The sequence below is a fragment of the Opisthocomus hoazin genome, chromosome W (genome assembly GCF_030867145.1).
Source record: "Opisthocomus hoazin isolate bOpiHoa1 chromosome W, bOpiHoa1.hap1, whole genome shotgun sequence".
NCBI lineage: Eukaryota > Metazoa > Chordata > Aves > Opisthocomiformes > Opisthocomidae > Opisthocomus > Opisthocomus hoazin.
This window is the reverse complement of record NC_134453.1, coordinates 27,265,283-27,288,734: the sequence shown is the minus strand read 5'-3', so window position 1 is coordinate 27,288,734 and position 23,452 is coordinate 27,265,283. Positions and strand designations below refer to the sequence as shown.

Sequence of the window (23,452 nt, the reverse complement as noted above, 5' to 3'; positions counted from 1 at the left end):
CCCCATCATTGTCTGACTGTGTCCCCTCCTGGCTTCTTGTGAAATTTAACCCTATCCCAGCCGAACCCAGGACAGCAGAGACAGATAGGAGCAAGTTCAGTCAAGCCCACCAAAACGATGAAGAGTTCAGAATGACTGAGGAGCAGCTGGGAGAATGGGTGTATGCAGCATGGAGAAGGGAAGGCTGAGGCAGGCTTACTGGTAACCGCCTGATGGGAAGGGGTGGATAACCAGGCTCTTTCAAGAACTGCGCCCAGGGACAGGGCTAGAGGCAATGGCACAAGCTAGATCAAGGGAAATTCCCAGTAGATATTAGGAAAAAGGTTTCCCCAAACCCTGGAGCAAGGCCTGGAGAGGGCAGGAATCTCCAGACCTGGAGACCTTCAGCGCTTGATAGGGCCAGACCCTGAGCAACCTGCTTGAAGTAGTAATTCCTGTTTGTGGGGCTTGGACTGAGCCCCTCTGAGATTCCAGGCTGTGTTATTTTATTATTTTAGTGTGGCCTAATGTTACAGATAGCTAAGGCCAGTGGAGATTTGGACAGCCAAATGAATGGATGCTGTAGAGCTATACTGAAAGAGTTGGTTACAGTTGGTCTTATCTGCACATCTGGATCTTAACATTCTCTGTTAATTTGAGTCAATGCCAAAAGAAAACACTGTGTCGGAGAACTGTATGGTAGCTAGGGTATGTCAAGTAGTTAGAAATATCACTCACAGTTTAAAGAATAAGTATATTTTATACTGGGCTTCATTGTCTGTTATTATCTTTGTTAGCCACATCAGAGGGTCATGCAACTTGTTTTGCACTGGAGTCTGTAAGGGTCCTGGCAGCAGAGACTGTCATTCAAGAGGGTGGGCTTCAGTGAAGTCTAGGTATGTGCAGGCATTTCCCTTTGCATGTCTGGGAAGAGAGAACTAAGAAACAAATGTAGAAGATACCAGGAAGACTTGAAAGTGAGAATCTCAAAACAGCAAAGAAATGGCATCGAGCAAAAACCTGGATTCCTGGGTTCTGTAGACTGGGAGGGATTGTTGAACTATTGTTTTCACTCCAATGTTTAATGTATTTCCTTCTGGGTAGGATGAAGAAGAGTCACTGAATGAAGTGGGCTATGATGACATTGGTGGCTGCCGGAAGCAGCTGGCTCAAATCAAAGAGATGGTGGAACTTCCCCTCCGACACCCTGCACTCTTCAAGGCCATAGGGGTGAAGGTAAGTCCTTGTGTGCACCAGGTGGGTGAGTGGGCTTGCCCTTGCAGATGACTCTTGGTCTCAGAGGTTTATGAGGTATTGGGAGGGGAATAAGTAATTTGGTTTTGGTTTTTTTGGTTTTTTGGGGTTTTTTAATGCTGGTGTTAGGAAAGTATTTCCTTACATGTTTTGGACACAGATTAAAGCACTGTCAACTTGCAAAGCAGAGGGATGCTTTGAATCAGCACTGTCAGTTACTGGCAAGGATTTTGTTTGTGTCGTGCAAAATAGTAAGGGTGCGATAGCAATGCTGGGATGGCAGCTGTTGCATGAGTTTGCATCACAATTTTGGACTGGCTTTATCAAATGCTTACAGCTTCACTGTGAAGCTACTTAGGCACTCAGATACTAGCTCACTACCTAAGTCCCTTACCTTTGTCCTCAGCCTCCACGTGGGATCCTGCTGTATGGTCCTCCTGGCACTGGTAAAACACTGATTGCCCGAGCGGTGGCCAATGAAACAGGGGCTTTCTTCTTCCTGATAAATGGTAAGTTTTGTGGCTGCTTTGGCCCCAGATCTGCTGTGTGCTCATTCATCCATCTCATGGTAATGAATGGTATTAATAGGGCTTATAGAGCCGTGTTGTCTCCCTGACATCCTTCCTTACCTCTTTGAAGTGTGCACTTAGAGGCCATTTGTGTGGAAGCGTCTGTAGTGGCACGTCCCTTAAGCTTGATTGTTTTGTAGCAGGCTGGTTGGAAGGACAGCTTTGTGATACAGGGACTTGGAGTCTGTCTGGCTGAGTGTTCATTTATGTTGGCGAGGGCAGAGCTGGGAGTGAAGTGGTGAGATTATTCTATGTATACGGGTGCAGGACACTTGTTTCTGTTGCTGCCAGCATGTTCCATTCAGAAAAGAAGGTGGTCTGCTGTAGATTTCTTTTTTCCCCTCAAGTAAAGCACAAGACCTGTTGTGTTTCACATAACATTAATTGGGAGAAACTGTCCTGAAAGCTATAATGAGTACCTTGGGACTTAGCTACAAGTGACAGAACCTCCTATTGATGACTCTTCACCTGTAGCAGTTGAAATGGATACTAGTTTATGTCCAGTAAGGACCAGATTTTGAAATTTCCTCAGTTTTTCTGTCACATTTTACAGTCAATGCTGGAATAACTGAACATTTGTACTTAAGGAGTGTTGCTTTTCTTTTCTGATTTCAATCACTTAGACCCATGAAGGTGAAAGCAAAGGAGCGTATAGCACAGCATAGCAGTGAGCAGTGCTAGGAAAGTGACTTGCTTTGTATCTCAAGGTATCAAATGAATGAGAAGACCAGGCTCGAGACTGCCTAAGGAACCCGAAGGTGCACAAGTCCATGGGGCCTGATGAGATGCATCTGCGGGTCCTGAGGGAACTGGCGGACGAAGTTGCCAAACCACTCTCCATCATATTTGAGAGGTCGTGGCGGTCTGGGGAGGTCCCCACCGACTGGAGAAGGGGCAACATCACCCCTATTTTTAAAAAGGGAAAAAAGGAAGACCCGGGGAACTACATGCCAATCAGCCTCACCTCTGTGCCTGGCAAGATGATGGAGCAGATCCTCCTCGAAACCATGCTAAGGTACATGGATAACAAGGAGGTGATTGGGGACAGCCAACATGGCTTCACCAAGGGCAAATCATGCCTGACCAACTTGGTAGCCTTCTATGATGGGGTTACAGCATTGGTGGACAAAGGGCGGGCAACTGACATCGTCTCCCTGGACTTGTGCAAGGCATTCGACACTGTCCTGCTTGATGTCCTTGTATCTAAATTGGAAGGACATGGATTTGACAGATGGATCGCTTGTTGGATAAGGAACTGGCTCGATGGATGCACTCAAAGAGTTGCAGTCAATGGCTCGATGTCCAGGTGGAGACCAGTGACGAGTGGTGTGCCTCAGGGGTCGGTACTGGGGCTGGTGCTGTTCAGTATCTTTGTCGGCAACATGGACAGTGGGACTGAGAGCACCCTCAGCAAGTTCGCCGACGACTCCAAGCTGTGTGGTGTGGTTGACACGCTGGAGGGAAGGGATGCCATTCAGAGGGACCTTGACAGGCTGGAGAGGTGGGCCTTCGTGAGCTGCATGAAGTTCAACAAGGCCAAGTGCAAGGTCCCGCACATGGGTTGGGGCAATCCCAAGCACAAGTACAGGCTGGGCAGAGAGTGGCTTGAGAGCAGCCCTGAGGAGAAGGACTTGGGGATACTGGTGGATGAGAATCACACAGAATCACAATGAATGGTAGGGGTTGGAAGGGACCTCTGTGGGTCATCTAGTCCAACCCTCCTGCCGAAGCAGGGTCATCTACAGCAGGCTGCACAGGACCATGTCCAGGCGGGTCTTGAATATCTCCAGAGAAGGAGACTCCACAACCTCCCTGGGCAGCCTGTGCCAGTGCTCCGTCACCCTCAGAGGGAAGAAGTTCTTCCTCATGTTCAGACGGAACTTCCTGTGCTTCAATTTGTGCCCATTGCCCCTTGTCCTGTCGCTGGGCACCACTGAAAAGAGCTTGGCCCCATCCTCCTGACACCCACCCTTCAGATATTTATAAGTATATATTAGGTCCCCTCGCAGCCTTCTCTTCTTCAGGCTGAACAAGCCCAGCTCCCTCAGCCTCTCCTCGTAGGAGAGATGTTCCAGTCCCCTCACCATCCTTGTAGCCCTCCACTGGACTCTCTCCAGTAGCTCTTCATCTTTCTTGAACTGGGGAGCCCAGAACTGGACACAGTACTCTAGATGAGGCCTCACTAGGGCAGTGTAGAGGGGAAGGAGAACCTCCCTCGTCCTGCTGGCCACACTCTTCTTGATGCACCCCAGGATCCCATTGGCTTTCTTGGCAGCCAGGGCACACTGCTGGCTCATGGTTAACCTGTCGTCCACCAGGACGCCCAGGTCCCTCTCCGCAGAGCTGCTCTCCAGCAGGTCCACCCCAAGCCTGTACTGATGCATGGGGTTGTTCCTCCCCAGGTGCAGGACCCCGCATTTGCCTTTGTTGAACCTCATCAGGTTCCTCTCTGCCCAACTTTCCAGTCTATCCAGGTCACGCTGAATGGCAGCACAGCCTTCTGGTGTATCTACCACTCCTCCCAGTTTGGTGTCATCAGCAAACTTGCTGAGGGTACATTCTAACTCTTCATCCAGGTCGTTGATGAAGAAGTTAAACAAGGCTGGGCCCAGTACTGATCCCTGAGGGACACCACTCGTTACCAGCCTCCAACTAGACTCTGCGCCGCTGATGACAACCCTCTGAGTTCTGCCATTCAGCCAGTTCTCAATCCACCCCACCGACCACTCATCCAGCCCATACTTCCTGAGCTTCCCTAGGAGGATATTATGGGAGACTGTGTCGAAAGCCTTGCTGAAGTCTAGGTAGACAACATCCACGGCTCTCCCTTCGTGTACCCAGCCAGTTATGTCATTGTAGAAAGCTATTAGATTTGTCAGGCATGATTTCCCCTTGGTGAATCCATGCTGACTACTCCTGATAACCTTCTTTTCCTCCACTTGCTTGATGATGGCCTCCAGGATAAGCTGCTTCATCACCTTTCCCGGGATGGAGGTGAGGCTGACCGGCCTGTTGTTCCCTGGGTCCTCCTTCTTGCCCTTTTGGAAGACTGGAGTGACATTGTGTCGGGGCGAAGTTCTACCCCGAGGGTTGCTGTCCTGGAGAGACAGCGGAAGAATGCAGCCAACTCAATGTGAGTGATAAGCAAGCTTCGTTTATTACAGTTTGGTTACACAATTTATAGAGTGATTAATTAGCTACTACATATTGCAAAGTTAGAGCTCATTATTGGCTAGCCAGCTAAATGTCAACTCCGCCCATACTCCCTCATTCTTCTCCAGCTGCAACCTGTTTTTCACATTCTTGCTAACCGCAGAGTTGATTTGTTAAATTCCTTGTTCTGTCAAGGACACCGTGTGCTAAGCTTAAAATGGATTTTCTACAACAAGCAATTCGGTCGAGCCTTGCCATCCCCCCACACTTCCCCCTTTTTCTTTTTAAATTGCGACAGGGCTCCTAATAGATGAGAATTTGTTAAAAATACACAAAGGTCAATAGGGAGGTCGGGGTCACGACGGTGAACGAAACGTGAGGCAATCTGGTCAGCAATTTGAGAGAGGATACGCTGCTGTTCCGACGTAAGTTGCACCGGTGTGGTTGGGTCTGTCCCACGTAGTAACGGTCGAAGGCTGTCCAGCTGTGCGTTGGATATTCCGACGACAGGACGGATCCATTGGATGTCTCCCATCAGCCTTTGGGCGTCATGCAGTGTCTTGATTGACGTGTTGAGTTGCAGTTTTTGTGGGTGGATCTGAGAGTCAGAAATCTTCCAGCCTAGGTATAACCATGGCGCTTTCGTTTGAATTTTTTCCACGGCTATTACTAAACCATTCTCTCTCAGCTTTGTATGTAATATCCGAACTTGTTCTGGACTGAACTCCGATTCTTGCGCAAGTAGGATGTCATCCATATAATGGTAAACTAACGTGTGTGGCCATAATTTCCTTAAGGGTTGTAGTGCATTGTCCACATACAACTGGCACAGCGTGGGACTATTTTTCATTCCTTGTGGTAATACTGTCCATTCAAAACGCTGTGCTGGCGCCTCTTTGTTAACAGAGGGCAAAGTAAACGCGAAGCGTTGCATATCTTGCTCGTGTAATGCAATAGTAAAAAAGCAATCTTTTAAGTCCACTATCAACAGTCTCCAATGCTCTGGTAACATAGCGGGGTTAGGTAGTCCTGGCTGCAGCGCTCCCATCGATTGCATTTGAGTGTTAACTGCCCTTAAGTCATGTACTAGCCTAAATTTCCCAGATTTTTTCTTGATCACAAAAATTGGGGTATTCCAAGGGCTTGTCGATAAACGCAGATGCTTTTGGTCTAGTTCTTGCACTATTTGATGAGCGGCGGCGAGGCTTTCCTGCTTTAACGGCCACTGCTCGACCCACACTGGTTCGTTCGTTATCCACTGCAATGGGATCGGGAAAGCCCAGGTTGCAGTGACCGTTACTGAAAAACCTTCTCGGTGGTTAGCACCACCCCCAATTGGTCAAGAACATCTCTTCCAATTAGACCATTCACTCCAGTCGGGAGGGGCATGACAGTGACTGGCACGGTCGCATGTCTGTTGTCTATGATTATCAAAATACGGTCCACGCTCCGTTGTACCGGAGTGTATCCTCCCACTCCTTCAACTCCTCGCTCCATTGGTTTCGTAGGCCATGTTTTAGGCCAGACCCCTTCTTCTACAATAGTTAAGTCAGCACCTGTATCCAACAGCAGCGAGAGGTGGATCTGTTGACCCCGGGCCTGTAGCGTAGCCATCGTAGTCGGTCGACGGTTCATAGACATGGTCAGAAATACTCCTGCTCCCGTTGAGCCAAATCCTCGGTCCTCCCGGGGAGTGGTGATTTCCGGGGAAATACCCGCGGTCAGGTGCGGCAGCGGTACCAATTGGGCAATTTTGCTGCCTGTTGGAATATGTATTGGCGGAAACGATGTCTGGACAATGATACTAATAGTCCCGGTAAAATCGGCGTCAATGAGTCTTGGGATGACCGTCAAACCTTTTAGGCTTGTTGACGAGCGGCCGAGTAATAACGTTTCACATGCTTGTTTATTAATAATCACTGGTCCCTTTACATTGCTTGGTACTCGTTGGGGTCTTTGATCCAATAGGGTGACAGCTACTGCCGTTGCCACATCCATTCCGAGGCTGCCGGCTGTAGCTGGTTGTAACTGGCTGCTGATGTCGCTGTGGGCGTTTGTAAGTTGGCAGTCACTTGCTGCACTGCTGGAGCTGCTACTTGTGTCGGGGCGCGACGGCTCGACGCGCTCATCCGTCCGTTTCCTGACTTGAGACATATCTCAGTATTGTGATTGTTCGTACGGCAGTTCTCACACCACACCCTGGTGGCTTGACAATTACGTCTCATATGTCCTTCTCGCCCACATCGGTAACACTTAAAGTTTCGTGGCGGCTTCGGTCGTGCCTCCGCAGCATTAACTCGAAGGGGTTGCAGAGCGGCGAACACTTGCTGTTGGATTTGCTGTTGGGCTGTGAAGGCCTGTTGTTGGGCTTGAAGGATATCGCTTCCTAACTGTTTCATAGCCTCGACCAACATAGCTTGTGGTCCTACCGGTACCCTACTCATTCTATCCAACATTAGTTCTACTGTGGCATCAGCGGGTAAAGAACTTATGATGTTTCTAGTCTGAGTATTCGAATTCTGAATAACACACTGCCTCAACAAAGCTGCCCTCATCCACTCCGGTACATCTGACTGTTCTATGGCACTAGTGAGGCGATCAATAAAGCGAGCAAAAGTTTCCTCCCTTCCTTGCTTAATGCCCATATAGGACGGCGAGGGCTGTGCAGTTTTAACGTGTTCAAGAGCAGCTCTAGCCGTACGCATAGCCTCCAAGCACCGCTGCGGCCCCATCTGCAGTTGTGCCCTGATAGTGACAAAAGGACCTGCCCCCATCAGTTGTTCTACTGTTACGCCTCGCAGCGGATCGCCCTGCTCCCGCGGCGTTTGAGCGGACGCTTCACAATATCGCTGCCAATGGGCCTGCCACAACAATAACTGCGACTGAGTCATAATCATTCGCATAATAACCTTAATATCCTCAGGACAAAGCACAGCACCTCCCCATATATAATTCAACATCTGCTTAGATGGCTCGCCGTGCAAACCTGACTCATTCACCGTGTTCCGTAACTGTGACAACAATTTCCAGCCTAACGGAACATGATTACCATGATAATCCCCATGCGCATCTTCTTCAAACGCTACCGGAAAGGCCAAGGGGAGAAATTCCCCTGCCTCAGACGCTTCGTCTGCCACCTTCCTCCAATTAATACCCATCGGTCTCCTACAGGTCCCACTATCCTTTCCCGTTTCTTTATTCCCTTGCTCCCCCTTTCCTTGCTCCATCCCTTGCTGCTCCACCTTCCGCCCTATCCCTAACTCCTTTTCTTCCTCAGCCTCTTGATTGTTACTAGACCCCTCCATCGTCACCTTCACTTTTTCCCAGCACGGAGGCTCCGGGACCTTACTCGTGCTAAATAACAAGGCATTGTCTCCAGGGGGTGCCGTGGTTCCACTAGAAAACAAGGAACATCCCGCCTCCGGCGGGGGGGCTGACGGCTCTACCTTTTCCAACTTCTGAGTAACAACGGCCGCAAGGTTTTTCTCAACTTTATACCTCTTAATGCAATTGATAACCTCCCGCCACGGCTTCATTAACTTTTTACCTATCTTGTCATCATCAATCACCATATCCCATAACACGTCTCCAAAATCCCTCCACTCCTTCTCCTCAAATAACGAATCTGGAGTCTTAAAAAACCCCTTGAGCTTACCGGTTGCCACTAGTCCCGCTAGCTGTTTAATACAACCAAGCTCTACTCCCCGCTTTTCTAAAAAGCGCTGTAACAACTCTAGGGCTACTTCCTTATCCATACCTTTATCAATAATCCTCTATCCTTTAATAAAAATTAAAAACATATACCTGCCGAAGCGATATCCTTGCAGCCCTTAACCTGTAGCCCTTGCGGTGGCGAGCGTACGCAAGATCGCGTAGTCAGGCTCCTAAGTCGACACACCACAGCGCAGTGTTCGGTCGCTTCTGCCCCCTGGTCGCTGCTCCCAGTGCCCCGCTCCTTGCCGCTGCTCCAGGTCCCTGTTCGGGCGCCAAGTGTCGGGGCGAAGTTCTACCCCGAGGGTTGCTGTCCTGGAGAGACGGCGGAAGAATGCAGCCAACTCAATGTGAGTGATAAGCAAGCTTCGTTTATTACAGTTTGGTTACACAATTTATAGAGTGATTAATTAGCTACTACATATTGCAAAGTTAGAGCTCATTATTGGCTAGCCAGCTAAATGTCAACTCCGCCCATACTCCCTCATTCTTCTCCAGCTGCAACCTGTTTTTCACATTCTTGCTAACCGCAGAGTTGATTTGTTAAATTCCTTGTTCTGTCAAGGACACCGTGTGCTAAGCTTAAAATGGATTTTCTACAACAAGCAATTCGGTCGAGCCTTGCCATCCCCCCACAACATTGGCCTTTCTCCAGTCCTCGGGCACCTCTCCTGTCCTCCAGGACCTCTCAAAGATGATGGAGAGTGGCTCAGTAATGACATCCGCCAGCTCCCTCAGCACTCCTGGGTGCATTCCATCGGGGCCCATGGATTTGTGGATGTCCAGATCGCTTAAGCGATCCCTCACACAGTCCTCCTCGACCAAGGGAAAGTCGTCCTCTCTGTAGGCTTCTTCTCTTACCTCCAGGGCCTGGGATTTCTGAGGGCCAGTCTTGGCACTGAAGACTGAAGCAAAGAAGGCATTCAGTAGTTCTGCCTTCTCCGCATCCTCCGTCACCAGGACACCCGCCTCATTCAGCAGCGGCCCCACATTGTCCCTAGCCTTCCTTTTGCTGCTGATGTAGTTGAAGAAGCCCTTCTTGTTGTCCTTGACATCCCTTGCCAGCTTCAATTCCAGGTGGGCTTTGGCCTTCCTCGTGGCATCCCTGCACGCTCTGACCACATTCCTGTACTCTTCCCAAGTGGCCTGCCCCTCTTTCCACATTCCATGGACCTTTCTCTTCCACCTGATCTCCGCTAGAAGCTCCTTGTTCAACCATGCACGTCTCCTGCCTCCTTTGCTCGATTTCTTTCTCAGGGGGATGCACCGCTCCTGAGCATGGAGGAAGTGACGTTTAAAGAGCGACCAGCACTCTTGGACCCCCCTGCCTTCGAGAGCCCTGGCCCACGGGATTCCTCCCAGTAGCTCCTTGAAGAGGCCAAAGTTAGCCCTCCTGACATCCCAGGTTTTGATCCTGCTTATCGCCCTGCTTCCTCCACGCAGGATCCTGAACTCGACCATTTCATGGTCACTGCAGCCGAGTCTACCTCCGACCTTCACATCCTCCACCAGTCCCTCCTTGTTTGTTAACACAAGGTCCAGCAGCGCGCCTTTCCTTGTTGGTTCCTCCACCACTTGCATCAGAAAGTTATCTTCGATGCTCTGTAGGAACCTCCTGGATTGCGCCTGCCTAGCTGTGTGGTCTTCCCAGCTGATGTCAGGGTGGTTGAAGTCCCCCATGAGAACCAGGGCCTGTGATTGTGAGGCTGCTTGCAGCTGCCTGTAGAAGGCCTCATCAATTTCCTCCTCCTGGTCAGGTGGCCTGTAGTACACACCCACCGTAATGTCACCCGTGTGAGCCTGTCCCTTAATTCTAACCCCCAAGCTCTCAGCTCCTTCCTCATTTGCCCCCAGGCCAAGCTCAAGGCATTCCAGTTGCTCCCTCACATATAGAGCAACTCCACCACCTCTCCCTGTTGGTCTGTCTTTCCTAAAGAGTTTGCAGCTATCCATGACAGCATGCCAGTCATGCGAGTTGTCCCACCACGTTTCTGTGATGGCGACCAAGTCGTAGCCGTCCTGCTGTATAATGGCTTCCAGCTCCTCCTGTTTATTGCCCATGCTACGTGCGTTGGTATAGACACACTTGAGCTAGGCTGTCAATCTCACCCCTGACCCTGGCACGCCAAGCCTAGGCTCATCCCTAGTGAGGTGGGCGATGTCCCCTTCCCCCTTCGAACCTAGTTTAAAGCCCTCTCCATGAGCCCCGCCAGCTCGTGGCCAAGAATTCTTTTTCCCCTTTGAGACAGCTGGACTCCCTCTGTCGCCAGCAGGCCCGGTGCTGTGTACACCTCCCCATGATCAAAGAAGCCAAAATTTGACCAATGGCACCAGTCCCTGAGCCACCTGTTAACCAGGTGAGTTTTCCTGCCCCTTTCAGTGCTGTTCCCTGCCACTGAAGGGATGGAGGAAAACACCACCTGCGCCCCTGATCCCTCAACCAGTCACCCCAGTGCCCTGAAGTCCCTTTTGATGGCCTTGGGACTTCTCTCCGCGATCTCATCCCCGCCAACCTGCATTACCAAGAGGGGGTAATAATCAGAGGGCTGCACCAGGCCAGGGAGTTTCTTCGCAACATCCCTAACCCGGGCCCCAGGGAGGCAGCAGACTTCCCTGTGGGATGGGTCCGGTCGGCATATTTGGCCCTCTGTTCCCCTCAGAAGGGAATCACCTATGACAATTACCCTCCTTAAAAGGAGAAGCTCAAAATGAGCTGACGATGTGCACTTGCAGCCCAGAAAGCCAACCCTATCCTGGGCTGCATCAAGAGAAGCGTGGCCAGCAGGTCAAGGGAGGTGATTCTGCCCCTTTACTCCGCTCTCGTGAGACCCCACCTGGAGTGCTGCGTCCAGCTCTGGAGCCCCCAGCAGAAGAAGGACATGGATGTGATGGAGCGGGTCCAGAGGAGGGCCACAAAGATGATCAGAGGGCTGGAGCACCTCTCCTATGAGGACAGGCTGAGAGAGTTGGGGCTGTTCAGCCTGGAGAAGAGAAGGCTCCGGGGTGACCTTATAGCAGCGTTCCAGTGCCTGAAGGGGGCCTACAGGAAGGATGGAGAGGGGCTTTTCACAAGGGTGTGTAGTGATAGGACAAGGGGGAATGGCTGTAAACTAAAAGAGGGCAGATTTACATTAGATATTAGGAAGAACGGAGGAGGGGCAGCCGACACTTGTAAGATAGTTTCTGCAGGTTTTAGAGCATTTAAAGCTGTATACACCGTTTTCCAAGTAATAATGATTTCGTCAGGGACTTCAAGCCGCAAGTCCTTTTTTGTCTGCAATTCCTCCCCCACCTTTGCCCACACCGAGCTATCATACGAACCTGCGGAAGGGTACCACGAGCAATAGTCTCTTATCCAAACTAACAATTTAACCAACTTTGTAACTGATAAAATCTCTTGATGGAGCTTTTGCTCCTTTGTAGCTGACTGTCCCATCATATAAATCCACAGCGGCTCACCTCAATCGTTCCAGCGAAGGGTGATGTCTCCTCTTGTGTGTGCACACGCGTGCGTATGTCTCTCCTCTTGGTCCCAGCTGCGGTTCACCACCGGTAATGATCTCCAAGTCTGAATATCTTCATGTCCAAATATCTTTATACCCAAATATCTTTATGTCTGAATATCTTCATGTTTGAAAACCCACGTTCGGGCGCCATCTGTGGTGAATGACTTCACGGACCCCAATCTTGTGCTCGATCAGAATCATTTTATTTATTTATTTATTATATACCTTATATACTAATGCAATAGTTACTAGAGCCAATCAGCTTTGGATTCGTGGCTTTGCGAATGCCAGTTCACAGTTGCTGTTTTCCGGGATCTTTTGCAGCTGCATGTGTGAAAACAGCTTATCTCCTGAGAACAGAGAAGGGAGGCGCAGGATGCGCTGATCTTTCAGGGTCATGAGACAGCGCTGTTCTGTCTCAGATTATATGGTTTCCCACAGTGGCACATTACAGAGAAGCTCACCAAGTATGAAATAGGGTAAGGAAAGAGGCAGCTAAAGGTATCTCATTGACTAGTGCTGCATTCTGTTAGAGTAAACTGAAAACACCAGAATAATGATAGAAAGTAATTCTGCCTGCTGTTCTTGCCTGTTCAGCTGCAAATTTAGTGAACTTGGTTAATAGTATTTGCTTTGGCTTGAAATATAGATACTCCCATGTGAACGTTGTACTAAAACAATTCAGCTGGGGCTAGCTGCCTCTCTTCTGGGTGCCATAGTCCCATTATTTTTTCAGGTCCTGAGATCATGAGCAAGCTGGCTGGTGAGTCTGAGAGCAACCTGAGGAAAGCTTTTGAAGAAGCAGAGAAGAATGCTCCTGCCATCATCTTTATTGATGAACTGGATGCCATTGCTCCCAAGAGAGAGAAGGTAAAGAAAGCCTGTAGAAGGTCAAGGAGTACATCTTTTTTGGTAGCAACTGGTGTGAATTTCTGCATTTGACTACAAGGTAAAGCAGTATTTAACGTAACGCTTGAATTCAGTTGGATGTCAGAAATTGGATATCAGAAGAACCCGATACAGCTCACAGTGTTTAACAGCTTGTGTCTGTTGTATCTGTCTGCTCTGGTGCAGTACTAGCTCCTGTGCTGTGTTTTCGAGCTTTAGGTCTAATCATTACTTTCTCTCTCCATAGACACATGGAGAGGTGGAACGTCGCATAGTGTCTCAGCTGTTGACTCTTATGGATGGACTGAAACAGAGAGCACATGTGATCGTTATGGCAGCTACCAACAGACCTAACAGCATTGACCCGGCACTCAGGCGATTTGGTAACCGCGATTGCCATCTTTTTTGTGTGTGTGTTTATCAGATACTTTGTTATGGGCCTTCAGGGGCCTTGGAAAGATTGAGCAGAAATTAGTATTAAACATCTTCTGTGTGTTACATCAACTATTGACTTGTCTCCAGCTACTTGTTTGAAATTAATTTCTAGGCTTCCAGCCTTTGGTATCATTTTCTGTGCTTTATTAGGTTAGAACTTGTAGAAATAATGAAATACTTAGAGGGTAGCATGCTTTTTCACTTCATCAATTAGGTGAGGCTATTTCAGGACTAAACGCTTGAGGGGTTGTTCATACCTCAGGTTGCAGAAGGCTCTGAATTGTCCAATTTCTCCTACTTCTATTGATGAGAAGTCTGGTAGTTTCTGAGATTCAGATTTTTGAAACTTTGCAGTGTGAATGAATGTCTGTTGTATGACCAATTGATAAAGTCTATAATAGCAAACCAGTTAAGTTTGCAGGAAAAAAATGGCCTCTTAAATGTGTAATAAGGCATTTGAATGCACAGCTATGGCTAGAGGAAAATGATAGGTGTATGTACCTTAGTTAATATTGCAGTAATGCGTAGGTTTCCTGCCTCCCCAGATATTGGGGCAGTTCATGTTTTTCACCACTTGGATACTGCTATGAAAGTTCTGAAAAATTAAATCTCAGTATTTGTGGACTCCTGTGCTGAGGACACAAAGGTAGGAATAAACAAAAATGTCTCATGGTGTGTTGGTTAGGGAAAGTATATTTTCCTATAAATGACGCTCAGAAAAAACAGAAATCCTCTGTGTTTATATAATCTTAAACTCTAGTTAATACAGTAGTCTCACTTTCCCTAAATGGCTAAAGCCTTTGCTCCTTCTTTGATCTGACTGCTACTGTGCTGACAGATGCTGCAGAGAAACTCAAAGCTCTGGCAATTTCTGAAATTGTATGTGTTTGTGGCTCGCCATCATGTTCCTGATAGGACAAGGAGCAATGGCTTTAAACTAAGAGAGGTTAGATTTGGACTAGACATAAGGAAGAAATTTTTTACCATGAGGGTGGTGAGACCCTGGAACAGGTTGCCCAGAGAGGTGGTACATGCCCCATCCCTGGAAACATTCAAGGTCAGGTTGGACAGTGCTCTGAGCAACCTGGTCTAGTTGAAGATGTCCCTGCTCACTGCAGGGGGGTTGGACTAGATGACCTTTAAAGGTCCCTTCCAACCCAAAGCATTCTGATTCCTCTGTCAGAGAAAGGCAGCAACTGCAGCTCTTAGTTCGCAGAATCAGCAGCTCAGCATATGTTTTGTACTCCCCAGGTCGTTTTGACAGAGAAGTAGATATCGGTATCCCAGATGCCACCGGGCGTCTGGAGATCCTGCAGATCCACACGAAAAATATGAAACTAGCTGATGATGTGGATCTGGAACAGGTGAGTAGCGTGCTATTAGGAAAGCTTGTCTCTGTTCATTTAGCACAGTGTGAAACTGGGTGAATGTGTGATTTCCGGGCTTCCTTCTAGCTACTTTACCAGTGACCAAAAATCCTCACTCGCTAGTGAAGAATGGCATGGTTAAGTGAAACAAACGTGTATCAGTCCGGTCTGGAAGTGCCTTGCCACTGTCCTCCTGGGTCTGTTTGCTGTGGCATTCTCTTTAAAAATAAAGCAAGCCTGAAACAGCACTCACAGATCTGGGTGAATATTGTGGTGATACTGGATGGTTACTGTAATCTCTGTCCTGAATGAAGAACTGCAGTCCTCAGGGTTATCTTTCTGCACACCATCTGAATTCCAGTTGCAGATTTGATCTCAAGTAGGAGGTGGAACAGCAGTGTCTTTGCCTGTTAAATATGTGATAGCGCTTGTCTTGAATTTGCAGCAGAGCACTGATGTTTCTGTCCTCCAGAGTTTTGTTGCACCTCTGAGTGAGTGACCAGAGCATGCGTTGCCCTTGCAGAGTGCTTGCTTGTATCCCTGTGAGTCATAGTCAGTGCTCTGCTTTCAGGTGGCAAACGAGACCCATGGCCATGTTGGTGCTGACTTGGCTGCTCTTTGCTCAGAAGCTGCTCTTCAGGCTATCAGAAAGAAGATGGATCTCATAGACCTAGAAGATGAAACCATTGATGCTGAAGTGATGAACTCGTTGGCTGTGACCATGGATGACTTCAGGGTAATGCAGGAGAGCCTTTCTTTCTTTTGGGTGCAATGTCTAATTGCTTATCTGAAGCGTGTGAACGTAACGTGTTAGAATTCATATAATGCTGTTTCTTCTAACAATAGTGGGCTCTGAGCCAGAGCAACCCTTCTGCTCTTCGGGAGACTGTGGTGGAGGTACCACAAGTTACCTGGGAAGATATTGGTGGTCTAGAAGATGTAAAGAGAGAGCTCCAGGAACTTGTACAGGTAAGGGTTTCCAACAGATTTTTGCCTAGTCAGCTTGAAAAATAATTATTAATAATAAAATCCAGAACCTCTTCACATTACTGTTTGGGCTGTGAACAGGGTAAATGTAGAGTTGTTATGGTATTTTCTTGTAATGGACTGAAAATACCATGCTGTTCCATCTTAGTGAACTTAGGAAGAGGAAGGTGCTGGGAAGCAGCATCAGGCTTTCCTTAGCTGAGTCTACAGTGATGTCTTGAGTGGGTGTTTTGCTACATGCAGAAACAGCAGTAGTTCTGCTTCTCTTAAGTGGAGACCGGCAGAGGGACCACTGCTGAGAATCCTGTTACGTGGTGGCTTTATATGCTAGAAAGTGGATGAAGATTCTCATACAGAGAGCCTCTGAAGGGCTTTCCATCAATGTTAGCATAGGGACAGGTGAGAAGTAATTGTGAAGCCTTCTACGAAAGGAGAGGCTGGAACAAAGTCATGAATGGTCTGTGGAAACTTCTGGTGCCTGCCTGCGTTGAGGTGGTTTGGGTTTGATACGTCCCTGCTTTCAGTGAGCACTGTAGAAACAGCCTGTCTGTGAATAAAAGAATCTACTTTTCAGTCTAATTTTCTGGCGTTAAAATCATCGTCTAGCTCTGACCTTGTTGCAGAGGATAAATGTTCACATCAGACATCTTGCCTGTCTCTGGAGGACAGAGCAAATAGGTTAGATAATGAGCTGTTCCCTTTTGCTTCTGCAGGGCAGAGTGAAGTGGGGTTAAGTGTGCTGGAAAAACTACCTGAACTGGTACTTAGTTCATAGGTGGAAATAGACTAAGGCAGCTTTACAATTTAGCTGTGGTGCTTTTCAAACCAGTGCCCATTTAAAAACTCCAATGGCACCAAGCAGGCAGAATCTTGTGTTTAACCCACCAGAAATCTCAGGTAGTGTTTCTGGTAGGAGCAGAAACAAAACTGATCCAGTGAAAGATGTCCCTGCCCATGGCAGGGAGGTTGGACTAGATGATCTTTGAAGGTCCCTTCCAACCCAAACCATTCTGTGATTCTAAGGTACAGATCTTTTCTGGCTCATCACGAGAGTTTTTTGTTTGTTTGTTTTGTTCTTCTTCAGTATCCTGTGGAGCACCCAGACAAGTTCCTCAAATTTGGCATGACACCATCAAAAGGGGTTCTGTTCTATGGGCCACCTGGTTGTGGTAAGACACTGCTGGCCAAAGCCATTGCCAATGAATGCCAGGCAAACTTCATTTCCATCAAGGGGCCAGAATTGCTCACCATGTGGTTTGGCGAGTCTGAAGCTAACGTGCGTGAGATCTTTGACAAGGTAAGTGTATCTTCTACTCCTTGTGCTATGTTTGTGCTGAGATACCCCCAAAACATTGTCTCCACTGCACCTGTCTTACTGGCCTGGTTCTTGTTTGTGTGTTTTGCATTTTCCCCACTTGCGCTGCTTTCCTGATGTTAGGGAATTAATTCTCTTTGGCAACATAGCTATTTAAATGGTTTTCTCCTGCTGCAATTTGTATCTGTTTTTACAGGATGATAAACGCCCCAGTCTTAGCAGTGAGGCTAGCATTAGGATAGCATAGATATTCTCCACATCCCTGAAAACTTACTTTGACACCTCATTAGCCATCACCTTCTACAGATTTTCAAAACATGCTACAGGTTCTTATTCTTCTGCAGTTGGACTAGATGATCATTGTAGGGCCCTTCCAACTGAAATATTCTATTCTGTTCTTGTCCTGCAATATATATGGCTTAGAAAGGAGCTCACTCCTACTGCCCAGTTCCCCCACAGATAGTGTGACCTCCTGGCCTAGTAGGTATCTGCATGGATTATCTTGGGAATCCTCTCTCCTGTGGTCAGGGAAGGTGCTGAAAGAGCAAAGTTGGAAGGAGTGTGAGAGAAAAATTTAGGTTGAGAGGGAACCTCAGAGGCCATCTGGTTCAGCTGTTTGTCCAGAGCAGGGAGATAACTTGGAAATTCAATCGGGTTGATCAGGGCCTTGTGTTCTGAACATGTGCTAAGGATGGAGAATCCCTGACCTCTCTGGGCCTTGTGCTAGTGTTTGAGCTCTCTTGTGAAGAAATTTTTTTTCCTTATTTCTAACTGGAATTTTATTTGCAGCCATTTGTGCCTGTGGTCTTTCATCCTTTTGAAGAAGGATCTGGCTCCCTTTTCACTGTAACTACCCATTAGGTAGCTGAAGACAGCAATTGGATTTCCCCCTTCCATTTGATATATCTTGCCTACTGATACTTGAGTGCCTAAATAACCAATTGACGTCCCCAGATCTTGCAGGGAGAGTTCTGGTCCAGGCAAATTGGCTACAGCTTTCCCTCTAGGCATTGGAGTTACCACCCTTCTGCTTGGTTCACAATGCTCCTAGCTTTGGGGAAATACAGCTTGTTGTTCAGAATTTAATTGAGGGTTTGTGTGGCAGGAGACTGTTCCGGAGCAGCTCCTCCAAGCTCTCCTTGCGGCAGCAGTGCTCTGGTACTCCTCTGAGCTGCTTTAATTGTAGGGTAGGCTTAATGTGAAATCAGCGTGCTCCTTGCCTGGTGGTATTAACATGGAGTAATTGTTCCTATTTGCTTTTTGCAGGCCCGCCAAGCAGCCCCTTGTGTGCTCTTCTTTGATGAGCTGGACTCCATTGCAAAGGCTCGAGGTGGGAATATCGGAGATGGTGGTGGTGCTGCAGACCGCGTCATCAACCAGATCCTGACAGAGATGGATGGCATGTCCACCAAGAAAAACGTTTTCATCATCGGTGCCACTAACAGGCCAGACATCATTGACCCAGCCATCTTGCGCCCTGGCCGCCTGGATCAACTCATCTACATCCCCCTGCCCGACGAGAAGTCCCGTGTTGCTATTCTTAAGGCCAACCTGAGGAAATCACCAGTTGCCAAGGTAGGATTTGCGCCCTGACTGTGTCTGACTTGGGTTTGCTGTGTGCTGCACGTGCTCCTCACAAGCTGGGGATAGAGCAGAGGGCTGGTGACTGCTCCACACAGTACGGAGCTGGGAAACCTTCAGTCCCTGAAGGATGGAAATGAAGAGTTAGGGGGAGGCTTGATCTCTGAGGCTAAGTATCAATGAAGCTAGGTGTCGGTGTGTAAGCACAGCAGGTCTTTATCACATAGTGGAGTTCTACCCACGGTGTGGGAACAGGAAAGCCTGTTATGGCAAGATGGAAAAGATTCTCGTACTCTGAAAGGAAAATAAATATAGAAAACAGGGGTGGGAAATGGAAATTGAAGAGGAACCGTTGCAGTTAATTGTTGCTGAAATCTATCATAGGCAAGAGCAGGCAATAATGCAACTGATAGTTAATCAGAGAAAAGCAGATGTCAAGTGAGAGCTCAAGCTGTTTTATGCCAAGCTTACCTTTTTAGGTGCTGTTGGGAAGGAAAGCTTCAAAGGAGGTTGCGGTACTACTCCCTCAGCTGAGGGGAAGGAGGAGGACATTGGTTGTCTTGGTCTGCCTGTGCCCCATCTCCATTTCCAGTCTGACAGTGTTTCATTTGAGTCCTAATGCTGAGACCTGAGCAAATCATATCCTAAATCCACAAGTCAACCAGCCTCTTCTTGAGGGTGATCAGTGCAGAGGCATTCTCCCCCTCTACTCTGCTCTCGTGAGACCCCACCCTGGAGTACTGTGTTCAGCTCTGAGGCCCCCAGCATAAGAAAGACTGTTCGAGCAGGTCCAGAGGAGGGCCACGAAGATGATCCGAGGGCTGGAGCACCTCTCCTATGAGGACAGGCTGAGAGAGTTGGGGCTGTTCAGCCTGGAGAAGAGAAGGCTCCGGGGAGGCCTTATAGCAGCCTTCCAGTACCTGAAGGGGGCCTATAGGAAAACTGGAGAGGGACTCTTTATCAGAGAGTGTAGTGATAGGACGATTGGTTTTAAACTGAAAGAGGGTAGATTTGGATTAGGTATTCTTTACTGTGAGGGTGGTGAGGCACTGGAACAGGTTGCCCAGAGGAGTTGTGGATGCCCCCTCCCTGGAAGTGTTCAAGGCAAGGTTGGATGGAGCTCTGAGCAACCTGATCCCTGCTCATGGCAGGGGAGTTGGAACTAGATGATGTTTAAGATCCTTTCCAACCCAAACCATTCTATGATTTACAGCTGCTTCGCAGTGTCTTGCTGGGTGTATGGGGAGTGTGGCCTGCCTTTGTATGTGGTTAACTTTTCCCAAAACCACGAACCTTAACAGCTCATCTTTTCAAAATTGGCCAAAGTTAAGGCAGTACTGTGGGAAACAGTATAACTTGAGACAGAACAGCGCTGTCTCATGACCCTGAAGGATCAGCGCATCCTGTGCCTCCCTTCTCTGTTCTCAGGAGATAAGCTGTTTTCACACATCCAGCTGCAAAAGGTCCTGGAAAACAGCAACCGTGAACTGGCATTCACAAAGCCACGAATCCAAAGCTGATTGGCTCTAGTAACTATTGTATTCATATACAAGGTATTCACTTGAGCAATAAAGGGATTCTGATTGAGCACAGATTGGGGTCCATGCAATTATTCACCACACAGTACCTTGATACCGTGGGATCTGAAGACACCTCTTTGTCACCTGAGGGTGTAAGGTGTAAAGGACAGACCTCTCTTGGTTTGTGTTTTTTTTTTCACTAGGATGTCGACCTGGATTTCCTAGCTAAGATGACCAATGGCTTTTCGGGGGCAGACCTGACAGAAATTTGCCAGCGTGCCTGCAAACTGGCCATCCGTGAGTCCATTGAGAGTGAGATCAGGCGAGAACGCGAGAGGCAGACCAACCCTTCTGCCATGGTGAGTGTGGCACTCTGAGCTTTCCCTGCTCATGAGATGGGCAGCCCACCTCTGTCCGTGGGTGAGGTGGGATGCGTTCCTCTGTAATACTTGGATGGGAGTGAGTGGGCTTTCAGCACAGAGCATGGAGATGGAGCACTTTGTTCTCATCTTGTGGGAGGACGAGGCCCTCCTGGGGTGCCTCATTGTCAGAAGGCCCCTGCTGCAGCCGTGACTCATAGTCTGTCTGCCACGGTGTCCTTCTCCAGCCCCTACTTTGGCAGGCATTTGAGCATCCTGGCCTAGAAGGAGGCTGTGGGCAGCTGTTGGGCCACTGAACTCAGGAGGCAGCTCACCTGGGCCCTCTATCCCACTGCAGGAAGTGGAGGAGGACGACCCAGTTCCCGAGATACGCAGGGATCACTTTGAGGAGGCCATGCGCTTTGCTCGCCGCTCTGTCAGTGACAATGACATCAGGAAATATGAGATGTTTGCACAGACTCTACAGCAGAGCCGTGGCTTTGGCAGCTTCAGGTAACCGTGGGAGAGTGGGGGGGGGGGGGGGGGAAGGGCAGCATGGCTCAGCCAGCCCCAGAACAGAGCACCGAGGCGGTTTTCTGCTGGATTCTGGGTAACAAAACTCTCTTCCACCACGCTTTCCCATTCTCCCCAGAACATACAGCAGCCAGCTGGGCATGTGGCAGGTGTAGGCTGTGCTGCAGGTTGGTTGTAGCTGCTCTGTTATTACTCCTGAAGTCCATCAACCCTTTTTTCCTTTAACATGAATGACATCCAGCAGCCATATAAGCCTTTTGTGTGACCTGCTGTAAGGCTTCGTCCCATTTCTCCTGCCCGTCCTACTTGGCACCAGAGTGTTGGTGTGGAGGGAGGGGATTGTGCTGAGCTGTGAGTAGGGTTTTGAACAGCATCTCTTCTCTCCCCTTCTGCACTACTGCATGCAGGTTCCCATCAGGTAACCAGGGCGGTGCTGGTCCGAGCCAAGGCACAGGAGGTGGCAGCGGGGGCAACGTGTACAGTGAAGACAATGACGATGATCTCTACGGTTAACTCGCTGTCCTCTGTGGACTAAACTCCACATCAGGCCACGTTGTACAGGAAAAAAATCCAATGTTCAATGGACTCTCAGCTTCTTCATTCCTCAGTCAGAACAGTGTAGCTGCACGTCAGACTTTGCACAGGGAATGTTTTCTGCAAACACAAATCCAGACTGGTGTTCAGTTGGGAGGCAGTGAATTAACAAGGAGGGGAATCAATTTCTGATAAATTTCTGTTCTAGTTTATGTGGCAGAATCAGCAGCTTTAGCAAAGAGTACAATGCTAGCCTGTATAAAAAAAATCCCACAAAAATAATAATAAAAAAAAGAATCCCACAAAACTCTAGCCAGGCCCTGGCAATTCCTTTGTGTGGGACTGGTGCAGTGTAGCTTGTGCTGTCTCTGTAAACTCCTTGTCTCATATGCTATCGGAGCACCTCAGTCTGGTGGAGCCCATCTGTAATGCGTGCTTCCCTGGTATGTTCAAGGTTGCTCTTCATTCTTATGCCTCTTAGCCCAAGTTAACAGAAGAAAGGGGTTTGGCAGTCTCTCTCCCCTGCCCTAATTTGGCAGGATGCCCCAAGTAAGAGAGCCTGGTAGCAGGTATTTCTTGCTTTTCCAATTCTGGCTCTGAGCTGTTGGTTCTCATGCTGCTTCAGCTCCTCTGCAGCAAAGGACTTCTCCAGCAATCCCCATTTCATCTGCCCTGCCTGAAGGCAGGCACAAGGGGGCTCTTGGGCTGTCTCTGGAGTTTGTGGTGCATCATGACGCCACTGTAGGGAAGAGGGGAGCTTCCTCTTCTGATGCTGCAGCAGTATTGTTCATCAGGCTCTGTGGAGAGATTTCCCCCTTCCCCTGTGTTCTGCTTTGGCTGCAGCCGGTAACAAAAGCGCCACACGGCCGCCCCTCCCCCCGCCGGGGTGCGGAGGAGAATGGAAAGAAACAGACAGAAACTGGTGGGTCGGGATAAGGGCAGTTTAACAGAACAGCAAACAAAGGGAACAGGAACAACAACGATACAGATGAGGAGAAAAGCACAACACAAACCGCACGACCCAGAGAGCCGTTCTCCCGGACCGGACCAGCACCCGCGCTCCCGAGCCACGAGTGAGTTCCCCGCCGCCCAGCTCCCCCCCCAACGGAACCCAGCATGACGGCACATGGTATGGAATACCCTGTTCTGTTTGGCCAGGTGGGGGCAGCCCGCCTGGTTGTGCCCCTTCCTGGATTCTGGTGAAAATTAACCCTGTCCTGGCTGAACCCAGGACATTATCCACCCCTTATTCCATACCATCTACGTCATGCCCAGGTCCCCCATTGTCCAGTTGATCACCACCACTTCTCCTGTCTCCAGATATCATTCCCTTAGTCTAAGGATCATCACTCTAAGGTGTCCGTTGAGTTCATTTAATCCATGACTTTGGGCTCCATCTGTCGTAATGGTCTTCCGTGGCAGGAGAGGGGATGTGTGGTGATGGGTGGTCACTTGCTGCATCCGGAGCTCACGGCTGATGTATCTGGTGCGGCCCGTGCCCACAGTCTGCAGGAGATGTTGATCTCGATGAAGTTGCTGGGTGCCAGTTGTTCAAAACCAGGTCCAGTTCCATCATCGCTGTGCTCTGCTAGGTTTCATCAAAAAGTCCATCCTTCTTTAGTCTGGACGATTCTTACTGTGATACTACTGGTATAACATATAACAATTATAACAGTGATAACAGACAGTGACAGGGTTATTATAACAATTAACTTAATACAATTTATTTATGGACTATTCTCACCCAAAATCAAATCCCC

At 48.7% G+C, this 23,452-nt stretch overlaps 2 protein-coding genes across 3 annotated transcripts; one reads left to right on the top strand and one right to left on the bottom strand.

Moving 5' to 3' along the window:
* The first annotated feature begins 1,066 nt into the window (after positions 1-1,066).
* On the top strand, positions 1,067-21,999 carry LOC142365532 (transitional endoplasmic reticulum ATPase-like). Of its 2 annotated transcripts, XM_075446344.1 has the most exons (12): positions 1,067-1,215; positions 1,640-1,742; positions 12,909-13,042; positions 13,308-13,443; positions 14,747-14,859; positions 15,434-15,598; positions 15,709-15,831; positions 16,934-17,146; positions 18,431-18,739; positions 20,469-20,624; positions 20,983-21,137; positions 21,566-21,999. In XM_075446344.1, the coding sequence occupies exons 1-12, from the start codon at positions 1,162-1,164 to the stop codon at positions 21,669-21,671; spliced, it is 1,767 nt and encodes a 588-aa protein (XP_075302459.1). In that variant the 5' UTR covers positions 1,067-1,161; the 3' UTR covers positions 21,672-21,999. The 2 variants fall into 2 exon arrangements, with proteins under 2 accessions (XP_075302459.1, XP_075302460.1); XM_075446345.1 differs by lacking the exons at positions 1,067-1,215; positions 1,640-1,742 and adding an exon at positions 12,594-12,651.
* LOC142365531 (uncharacterized) lies at positions 6,207-12,452 on the bottom strand. The gene is made up of 2 exons (XM_075446343.1): positions 12,126-12,452; positions 6,207-8,981 (listed from the first exon to the last, which is right to left on the bottom strand). The coding sequence occupies exon 2, from the start codon at positions 8,708-8,710 to the stop codon at positions 6,932-6,934; it is 1,779 nt and encodes a 592-aa protein (XP_075302458.1). The 5' UTR covers positions 8,711-8,981; positions 12,126-12,452; the 3' UTR covers positions 6,207-6,931.
* Positions 22,000-23,452: the final 1,453 nt, after the last annotated feature.